This window comes from Branchiostoma belcheri, unplaced genomic scaffold (genome assembly GCF_001625305.1).
Source record: "Branchiostoma belcheri isolate BF01 breed outbred unplaced genomic scaffold, Haploidv18h27 scaffold37, whole genome shotgun sequence".
In the NCBI taxonomy this organism is placed as follows: Eukaryota; Metazoa; Chordata; class Leptocardii; order Amphioxiformes; family Branchiostomatidae; genus Branchiostoma; species Branchiostoma belcheri.
Genome location: NW_017803987.1, coordinates 1,884,364 through 1,894,910, shown reverse-complemented (window position 1 = coordinate 1,894,910; position 10,547 = coordinate 1,884,364). Strand labels below are relative to the sequence as shown.

General features: G+C 37.4%; 1 protein-coding gene across 1 annotated transcript in view; it reads left to right on the top strand.

Annotated features, from left to right (window-relative positions):
- The first annotated feature begins 361 nt into the window (after positions 1 to 361).
- The window catches only part of LOC109476249 (glutamate receptor ionotropic, delta-2-like), a 47,807-nt gene continuing 37,621 nt past the window's right edge, over positions 362 to 10,547 (top strand). The window contains exon 1 of the mRNA XM_019777134.1: positions 362 to 424. Coding sequence (XP_019632693.1) covers positions 362 to 424 — 63 coding nt within the window. The remainder of the gene's footprint in view (positions 425 to 10,547) is intronic.

The window sequence follows — 10,547 nt, the reverse complement described above, 5'->3', positions numbered from 1 at the left end:
CTAACGTGCATGTTGTTCGCTTTTAAAATTCTAGATGTTCTTGTATTGGTTATTGCGCCAGGCATTAGCAGATTCTATTTTTTTGGTGTGTGGTCCATTGTAAGCTTAAAAGCTTACAATGGACCACACACCAAAAAAATAGTTTAGTTTTTTTATAAACTATACAATACAAATGTAGCTGATGATAGAAGTATTATCGTAGCACGGTATCCGGCAAAGAAATAGAACGAAAACCTTACATGCAAATTAGTCACCTACAGTGACAAGATTACATTGACAGTTCGGTTGGCAGCCAAACGAAGAGTCCCCGGATGTCACCCACGGACTTATTAAGGGTAATGGATCATCTTAAGATCAGGTCATGACGAGACCAGGTCTCTGGGGATGGCAGAACCTCCAGGTCGTAACAACAGCCCTCCCGAGGGTACGTCCCTTATGTGGCATGATTGAGAGATCTGGAACTACGGACGGCTCTTCATCAACCTGCTTATTGCGATTCATTTGCGAGTCTGAACCCACGATCTGCAGGGAAGACTGGAAATGTCATGTTGGCAGCGTTCTTATGAAGCTTAGGCCATTTTATGGATGACATCCTCTGCAGACTCCAAATCTAATGAGACAGGGCGAAAAAACCAAGGCGGGCCAAAAAATAAGATTCCTTCATGTTTAAATTTTGACATCATAAACCTTGTTAAACAAGAATGATACCTATATTGAGCTAAGTATACTGCCAACTAAAAGGAATAAATAAATGAATAAACTATTACAACATCCATTTGACACTGAAAAATGTTTATATGCACAATATAAAAGGGACGAAATACATTACTGCATCGAAGTAAAAGGCAAAACAATATATCAGAGCCTTGTCTTTTCTCTTTATATTTATCTGCCATCCACGTTCCGGGATAGCAACAGACACATATCTTTGCCCATTTTCGGCATGTTAAGTAACCACTATCAAAGTGCAAGAAAATTTCTTTTTTCCCCCTCAAATCAGGCAAAAATTAATACTTGCGTAGATGTCACCCATAAAAATTACTTGCTGTGGCCTTATTACCTGTGTCAAAGGGGTTACGTTATCCCTGGTTGAGGTTGGTGGGTTTGGAAAACGGATAAATCGGGACGTTATGACAGGATTGCGGTGATTTGTGTGTGAGAGACTGGTTCTGGGCATGTAGAATCAGTGGTAATATTGTGGGATAGATCTAGTTTAGGGCTTATATACGTGGATTGTAGGGATTTTGTAAGCACTGTAAGGTAGGAAAACTCTTTCAGAACAATTCCAATGCAGGCTTTTATAGTAATGAAAACGGGAATCCGTGACAGGTATCATAAGAATGGGAAACTAGCATGGAACCCATTTGATTTTAGTAGCGGTGTATTGGTCTTTTCAGAATCTTTTTTTTTTACATAAGGTTGGAAGGTTTTTACATATGGTTGGAAAATCAATGATTAAACGGATTACTGATGAATTAAAAACTGCCGAAACAAGTAAAATCTGAGATTTTATACCTCCGGGCTTTTTATTGTATATTTTTATATGTTGTTTGTTATGTTAACAAAGAATTTATCAAGACCGGACACCCTTCTGTGTGAGGGGCCAGCTTCATGGACCAGACCGTAAATACCTAATACACGCCAAAGGTCAACGGTCGCGACCATTTTCACACTCAAAGGGGTGTTCTGGGGCCACCAAAAGGCACCATTTTCACGCCCGAAAACACATATACAATAAAAACAAAAGAACGTGCATCATCTACAACCCAATAGCAAAACATATACCGAGTCCCAAAAGAATCCGTCCACCCAAACGCGAGAAACAGCTGCGAACATGAAAATCTAAATCTATCACAAAACCCTTCCGCGGAAGGATGCCTCCCTCCCCGGAGGTAAAAATATAAAAATTGGTATAACAGGCCTCCCAGTAGTGTTTGTACCATAGGTCCAAACGGCGTTGCCAAAGTTTGGTCGCTCAATCCACCGCCAAGCCGTGTGTTGTGAATAGAAATGTAGGTTAAAAGCAGCTCTGTGGTATCTAGACGCCTACATCAAACATTCCAGTCATGACACGGTCACACGGGTCAGGTCGATAACAAAACTACACACTTTAGACTGCTTTACTTTGAGAGATTGGACCAGACAAGAAAATTGCTTTGACCCCCGCAGTCAGACCCTATATAGGGCACATATTCTTCATCTTTACTTCCCAATATCCCCGTGTATATGCCCATATTCTTCAAATTCTTCTCAATATCCACCGCGTCTACATCCACTTTTTTTATTCACAATTACTCCTTTTTATAGTTAAATTGACCTCCCCTTTTTGAGGACCTATCTGAAATTGAGTCAGAGTACTTGTGTGGGATTTTGGAAGAAGTGGATATCTATCAATGGCTTTTTATTAGCTCATTTTGTATAACGCAGACATAGATACCGATGCCGTTATGGCCTCTCATAACCTTTTTGGATCTTATATAGTTGCTGCAAGTGATTCCCTAACCTCTGGTTGTCGGTCATTTTTCATTTTTGTCTACATTAGTTTACGTGGGGCTTAGAAAGTGCCAGGAATTCTTTATCTTCGTCACGGGCTGCAGCCACATTTATATGCACCATCGATTTTTTCCTCCAAGTGTTGGATGTGTTCTCGTTTCAGATCTATCTTCCTGCCTCTTCAAAGAGATCCAAGAAAACTCACTTTCGGTTCTATGTGTGTTTTAAAGATATCGTAGCCGGGAGTCAATTTGGAAGACGCCAGCTTGTAGTGTTTTATTGCACCCATGTTATCAGGTAAAAATGAAATGCGTTTCTTCACTTGGGGTTTACTAATGAACAATGCTGCTTTCTTCTTTTCTGCCCTTCTTTTCTATTTACGTTTTTTTTAAATTTCTTGGATACGTTTACTTGTTTCACCATCATGGGAATAGCAGAAGACACTGAATTGCACACTTCAGGCATGCTACATGTAACAACACCTAACGCAAAGCAACACTACAATTACAAAAAAGTGATGGTGATAATATACTATACGATGGAAACAATGTGCAATGGTGTATTCACAAGGAAAAAAGTGTCTTTTCGCACATGGAATAAATGGAAACAAAAAATCTTGTCGAAAGCTGAATTAAGAAAAATGTACAGAAAGTTAATACTTGGAAGAAAGAATGCAGACGTTTTCACCATACATAGACTGCATTTGCAAAATAGTACCCGCAAGCAACTAAATCAATTGCAAGATAACACTGAGTATGTTAAGAATAGGTCTAGGCTATAGATCTATCCGATGTTTAACATCAAATTTATCTACAGACTAGCTTGTTTTCACCCTTTACTTAGTATATTTTCATAGTACCTTGCGATTAGCCTTAGGGCATAGGTTTGCACAAAAATAAATAGATACGATTAGTTCTTTAGTTTAAAAGTTTAGACGTTACGGGAAATACATAATACATGGTCCAATGATTAATTTGATTGCAACGCTTCGCTGGTCTGTTTGTTTTCTAATTATCTTGCAAATTCTTACTTTATGATTTCAATACAAACAGACTGGAATTTTATTGCAATTAGCTCATTAAAAATGCTTGTGTAGACATAAAATCGCTGTGTCAAGATCAGTAATAATAACTAATGATTAAAAGATAAGCAATGATAAATCCTTAGTAATCTTTGATAGTAGTAACATTTACATGTAATCCTAATAATCTATTAGAATCACAATATGAACTATATATGACTTTCTCATAGAGATACACTCTGTCTCAAGATTATAAATAATGATAAATAAAAAATGAATGATAATCCTTTTGTAATCTTTGATGATAATATTTATACAATACAATCCTTAAAATCTATCAACATCACAGTAAGAGCTTTATGATTTTTTTTACAGAGAGGTAAACTTTCAGTGACCCCTCTGAGTCGACTAGTCCAACAGCAACATCGCATGGAGTATATAGTGGCTCTCAGAAAGTAATGGGTTTTGAAATGTCGGCGCAGTTTGCACATACTTATCTCCACAGCAAAGCCATATTTAACATCGCCTCCGCGTGGTGTGAATAGAAAGACGCCTTCAGTGTTACTTTTGATGAAATGCATTTTTGGCCGGGCTGGATCTTATTTACTTTCTAAGCAGGAATTCATTTTTTTATTACTTTTCTGTATGTATAACATTACATGCATGCACCATGCCATAGAATACAAAATTATTTAATCTTAAGTGCATGTATTTTGAATCACATCACATCATTAGCTTATTGTTTATTGTCTTGTTTATTAATTGGAAGGGGCGTTTTCATTAGAAAATTTCAATATCATTTACTGTAATTGTCACCGGTAGCATTAACGTTGGGAAGGATAAATGGCAGTCTCAGTCTAAAAGCTAATTGTTTATCGTCATGAGTCGTTAGCTACACAACAAATTACGTATTACGTGCTTTGCAGTTCTATATGATACATAATTTTCGATGTAAATAGAGTCTATGTAATTTTGCAATTATCAATTTTTTTGTAAAATTTTCGTTCCCCCCCCCTTTTTTTTACAAATTTAACTCTCTAACAAAAATTTTTTAACCATATTTTTAAGCAAAACCTAGATCCTAGAATGGACGAGCCCTAAATACTGGCCACCATGGTACTCACTCTTCAACACTATACGTCTTTTGCAATATTTTTCTTTTTAAATTTTGTTACCCCCCTTTTTTTTTACAAAATTTTAACCCCTTGCACCCTTTTTTACCATATTTTTTAAAAAGAACACCTAGATTGTAGAATGGACCAGCCCTTAATACCGGCCATTGTGGTACCTACTCTTTAATACTTACGAGAGTCATTTGCATGACACTTTCCTCACACATTTTTTTTACCATATTTAGGCAACAACCGGATCGTAAAATGCACCAGCCCTAAATACTGGCCACTGTGGCACCTACTCTTCAACACATACATGTATGAGAGTCATTTTCATGACATGTACACTCTTCGCTTAAACAAATTTCTTTTTTAATTTTATAAAAATAACACCCGGGTCCTAGAATGGACCTACTCTTCAACACTATGTGTATGGCTTCTTTTGCAATCGTTCTTTAAAATTTTCCTTACCCCTTTTTATTATAAATTAACCCCCCCCCTCTTACACAATTTTTTTACATTTTTTTATAAAAAAAAAACAAATTTAAACAACAAGCAGATCGTAGAATGGACCAGCCCTAAATACCGTGGTACCTACTCTTTAACACTTACGAGATTCATTTGCATGAAACCCAGAACACGTCTGCGCACGTCCTGGGAGAGATAACGTCAAAACGCACTTATGCCGCGCTGATGCCGACAATATTCCTCTGCCGCACTGAGCGCTCTTGGGGAGCAGATAAGTCATGACAGAAACAGTTGGAATGACGCTGAAGACCTGAGAAGACCCGATTCCCTCTAAAATGTCACCAGTAAGCTGAGGCTTGGCTTTTCGCGGGCATGTCTTGCTTCCTTATGTTGGAATTTTTCCCTGCAGCAACAACACCTGGTACTAGTTGCCGTGGACAAGTAAAGGTACGTAGGATGCTTTTGTACAGATTTACTAAAAAAAGACGTATCGGGGAGAAAAAACTGAATGGTGAACCTCTAAGCTTGTATTCATTGATTTTCAAATAGTTCTAATATTGGATATTTGTGCATGCATTTTTGCACAACTGGTACTAGTTGTAGTACATATGTAAAGGTAGGATAATTTTGCACAAAAAAGACGAGTAGTGGAAAGGAAAAAGCTAATGGTGAATCTCCGAGCTTGTATTTCTATTATTATTCAAACAGTTCTAATGTTTGGGGTGCATTTTTACAACACGATCTTGAACTGCTGCCTGCTTAAGCCATAGAATGAAAAGGTTGCACCACTTGGTAATATCTGTAGAGACTTAGTCATGCAGTAGGGCAATCTTGCTAGCATTTTCTTGCTTTGCATAGAGACGACGTCTTTGCCACAACCACGACTTTCCTGTCTCGTTTGATTATTTAGCTTCTCATTTGTGAAGGCTAAAAGTAGATGTCGAATTTTCACAAGGACGAGAGCGCCGTATAAATCACGGCATGCTTTATTAAGTTAAAAAAAAATAAAGTATCAACAAATTATGAAGACAGAGAAAGAAACATATCAACAATTAATAAGCTCATCAGTCAACGAAACTACAGTCAAATGTAGACCTTTTTCATGACAAATTCGACATGTTACTCTACAGAAGCCTGTGGCTTAATAGCGCGGCTCAAACCTATTCGCGTTGCTATTGATGTGCACAAGGTGTGTTTCAGCCTTCCAAAGACGATATGTTTCATTGACAGTTTTCCCTCTTCTGAATCAGGTAGTTCTTCTCGTACATGGCATTGAAGTATTGATGTGATGGAGCGGTTCAATCTTACGCGTACATGTCACTTCGTATGAAGTATCACATACCACAAACAGAAGTCATACCTATTCATCCGAAGAACAATCTTCTTGATTCATTTGCATCGATGTTTTCAATTTTAGCCTACAATCTAGTGTAGCACAATGAAACTAATTTGGGCTAGGGCTTACCCGTCAACAAAAGACGGATCTCCATTTTTCCTACTTCGACATAACGACGAGAACGCCAAAGATCATGCTATATTCCAAATAATCCACAAGGCTGTGATGGTAACATTTGTAAAGATGCAGGTATTAACTGTACTACAGTATGTCTCTGTCACAACGGGCGTAGGCAGTCCATCTGCGTTCTTTGGGGAAAATTAAAGAAATATGTCATACGACGTCCCTAAAGTCAACTTTGGGACGTTCTGCTCGTAAAAAGATCATTTCTTGCAGTTAATAAGTCTCAAAAGATCAGTTAGAATGGAGTGGTATATATCGCCGTGTACATGAGGGAACTCGCCGTTACGTATCGAGCACTGTGCTCTACGTGACTTAACTTTCAAGTCTATTGATAGCGAGAAAAATATGATTACATACATTTTTACCAGGAACTTCCCATAGCGGCTTTCCTGGTAATAATCAAAAATAGGAGAGATAAGTCACAGTGATAAAGTCTCAAGGGGATTAATCTAGTCTTCTCTATCCATCTAGTGCAATCTATGTGGTTGCACTTGACTCTGCTACTTTTAGATCTAAGCCGTTTTCACAGTATGTTCAGACTTTCTGTAGCTTCATTGTGCTAAAATGGGCATGCAAGGAGAAAAAGGGGCAGAAACTATTTTACTCTTACAACTTAAAAATTACTATCGAAAAAACGTATAAATCACTTAGAAAAGATTGAAATAATCAAATTGAATAATGTTTTTTTTAATCCACTGAAAAAATACTATGAGATGCAGCGTCATTTTTTAAGGTTAAGAGAATAACTAAAATTATGTTTTGCAGTCGCTACAATAATCAATTTGAAATTAGTCTAAGTAAGCCGTTACAACAGAGTAAAAGAAATGGATGCCAACATTTTCGTATTGTATACTTTCTATCTTTCGATGGGCTCCAGTATGTCAATTTGATTTTTTTTTCATGCAAAGAGTGGGTGTGCGACTGATGATGTCCCAATGAAACAAATGCGCATGCTTTATTACGTAGCATTTACCTACGCTTTCATTCATGCATATTTGCCTAAAGCTCTAGGAACGACTAATGTATTATACAGTGTCTCCTGAAAACAGATTGTTCAAATCACTCATGTATGAAACAGCATTACCCCAATGTATATAGACTTATAAGAAGATAACATTCCCAGAATTGTGACGAAAAAACGGTTACTGGAAGGATCCAGAGATGATTTAGGGTACCACCAGAAAAAAACGGAATCATCTGCAATTTTAAATGCCCAAAGTATGAAATACTGTTTAAATGTACAATATCATAGAGATTGCTTTATTCAGAATATCTCAAGTTCTACCGCCATGAAATTGCAATGGATGCCTTTAACGCACTGTTTGACGTTTGCCGGGCCAATTTTAATGATGTTACACGTTGGCATTATTTCCATAGGGGTGAAGGAAAGGGTTAAAGTATCAGCAATTCAGTATATCTAAATTCTGATCAACCGTTCCTAGGGCCATTTGAAACCTTTGGCAAACGTTTCATGTCAGGTATCTGTCACTCACCACCGCTGAGACAACCCTTCAGTATACAAAATAGGTCTCAAGGGCATTCAATGCAATTTCAGAGCAGCAAATTTTCTTTTTAATGTAGTAGGTCGAATCAACCTAATGTCTATCTCATAACACCCCGAGATTTCTGAGGCAAGCATTTAATGTCGCTGAAGGAAAACGGGTGCTTGCTTGGTACTGTGGGGTTGTTCTAACTTTGACTCCTTGCACTTCTTTTTAGTCTATTTCAAGTTTAAAATGAATGTGTCAAGAATTGGCAATAAATGCCCCTATCAGACAAACTGTTCAATTTAAAATTTTGTTTCTTTTTTTACTGCCCTGGATGTTATTGGGTGGCCTCAAAATCACCCCCGGTATGTTCTAGTAGAGTTATCTATGTTTACATGGTGATTTATTGTACAAAACCTATGCGGCTTCCAAAAGGTAAAGAAATACATATACAAAGCCATTGCCTGACGGGGAAAGTAGGGGAGATGGAGTGTTGGGTAAGGGTTTACTGAGGAAAATGAATCCCCTGAGCCGCGGGCAAAACATGGATGAAACAAGCTGTATCCAGGCGAAGTTAGGCGCTAAATCGTTGATCCTCTACACAGGCAATCTCATCTTTAGATAATCCACCCTTCGGGCAATGGACTGACCGAGAAATGGTGGAATCTGTAGATAGCACCGGTAGTCCCCTACACTTGTCTATGGTTGGTTATAACATAACATAACATAACATAACATAACATAACATAACATAACATAACATAACATAACATAACATAACATAACATAACATAACATAACATAACATAACAACATAACATAACATAACATAACATAACATTTGCGAGGAAATAGCGGTTTAGACATGTGACTTAATTACCTTCGCCAAGAAGGTTATGTTTTCAGAGGCGTTCGTGTATGTGTGTGTGTGTCTGTAAACACGATAACTTGAGAAGGCTTAAATGGATTGACTTCATATTTGGTAGGTGGGTAGGTGTTGATGAGACCTCGAAATGATTAGATTTTGGGCCCCCTAGCGGCTTCTAATGGTACTGCAGCTGAACTTCCGGTTTTGATATCTCATGATCTGGACAAGCTGGGGTGACGAAATTTCAATGGTAGGTAGGCCTTGTGCTAGGGAAGAAGTGACGCAAGTTTGGGCCCCCTAGCGGCTTGCTCAGGAACTACAGGGACATTTCTTTGAAATATTCAAAAGAGGATAATTCAAGAACCGGTGGACGGATCTTCATGATTTTTGGTATGTAGGTAGCATATGTAACGCTTGACATAATTATGTGACAATTATGCAAATCTGGATGTAATTTGCATAATTAATGATGAAATTCTACAAATCAGCTGCATTACATTATAGGACTACTCAAACTTGTGACATGTGAAATTAAGAACAAGAGAAACACAGGCAGATATTGATTATGTAAATTAACACTTAATTTGCATAATTATTGAGAAAATGTTATAATTCCATAATGGTTACTGCCTGGAACTTTATACTTGGGGTATTTAAAAGTTAAGTGAAGCTGAACATCATTAAACATAACTTATTCAAATAAGGACCTTATTTGCATAATTTATGAGGAAATGATAGAATGACTTTCTTTATTAAGATAAAACTGTCTTTTGATGGAGAATATGATCAACTGATATAATTTATGCAAATGAGGATGCTATTTGCATAATCAGGAGGCTTTGTCAGTCATAAAGATTAACATCATTTGGCGAAGGTATGAGATCGTGGGACTCTAGTTTTATTTTTGATGAGATTGTATTTTGAGAACTTTGTAAAATGGCCGTGTTTCTATGTCAATCGACAACTTTAAAAGACAAGAAAAAAATTCAACAGCAGAAAAAAGAAATGCTACAGAAGAGTGTGATGACGATGTGTGGCTCAAATAATGGGTCACCTTGGTCACTTGAGTTGGACCTATGCTAATAGGACTGGACTAATGATAATAAGATGCACAATTTCAATGTATCACGAGATCTTTCTAACGGAGAACAGTTATTAAAATAATTTCTTAGCGCGGTTGCATGACTTGCATTACTTCTCGTTTCATTCGGCCAGTCTCTCCTTGGGGCCCTTCTCACATCTGCTTGGTATTTTTCTTACAATAACCAAACTATGGGACGAACATACGTGATAGTCAGCTTAAAAAGATTATTTGGAGATTATATAAAAAAACATACTTAACTATTTAGAATTAGAGGAGCAAAGGCCAAGAATCTGCTTGTCCACAATGATGCCGGGGTATTATGAATGAAGAAACAAACCAATAGGATGAGCCGATGAAAGTTAGACATCCAGGTAATACGATACGCCAAAAAGCAGTTACTCAAGCAACTGGATATGATTTTGAAAATGTCAGACGTTTCAGCTAGTATCCACTAGCTAGTGACGAAAACTAGCTGACGAAAGCTAGTGGATACTA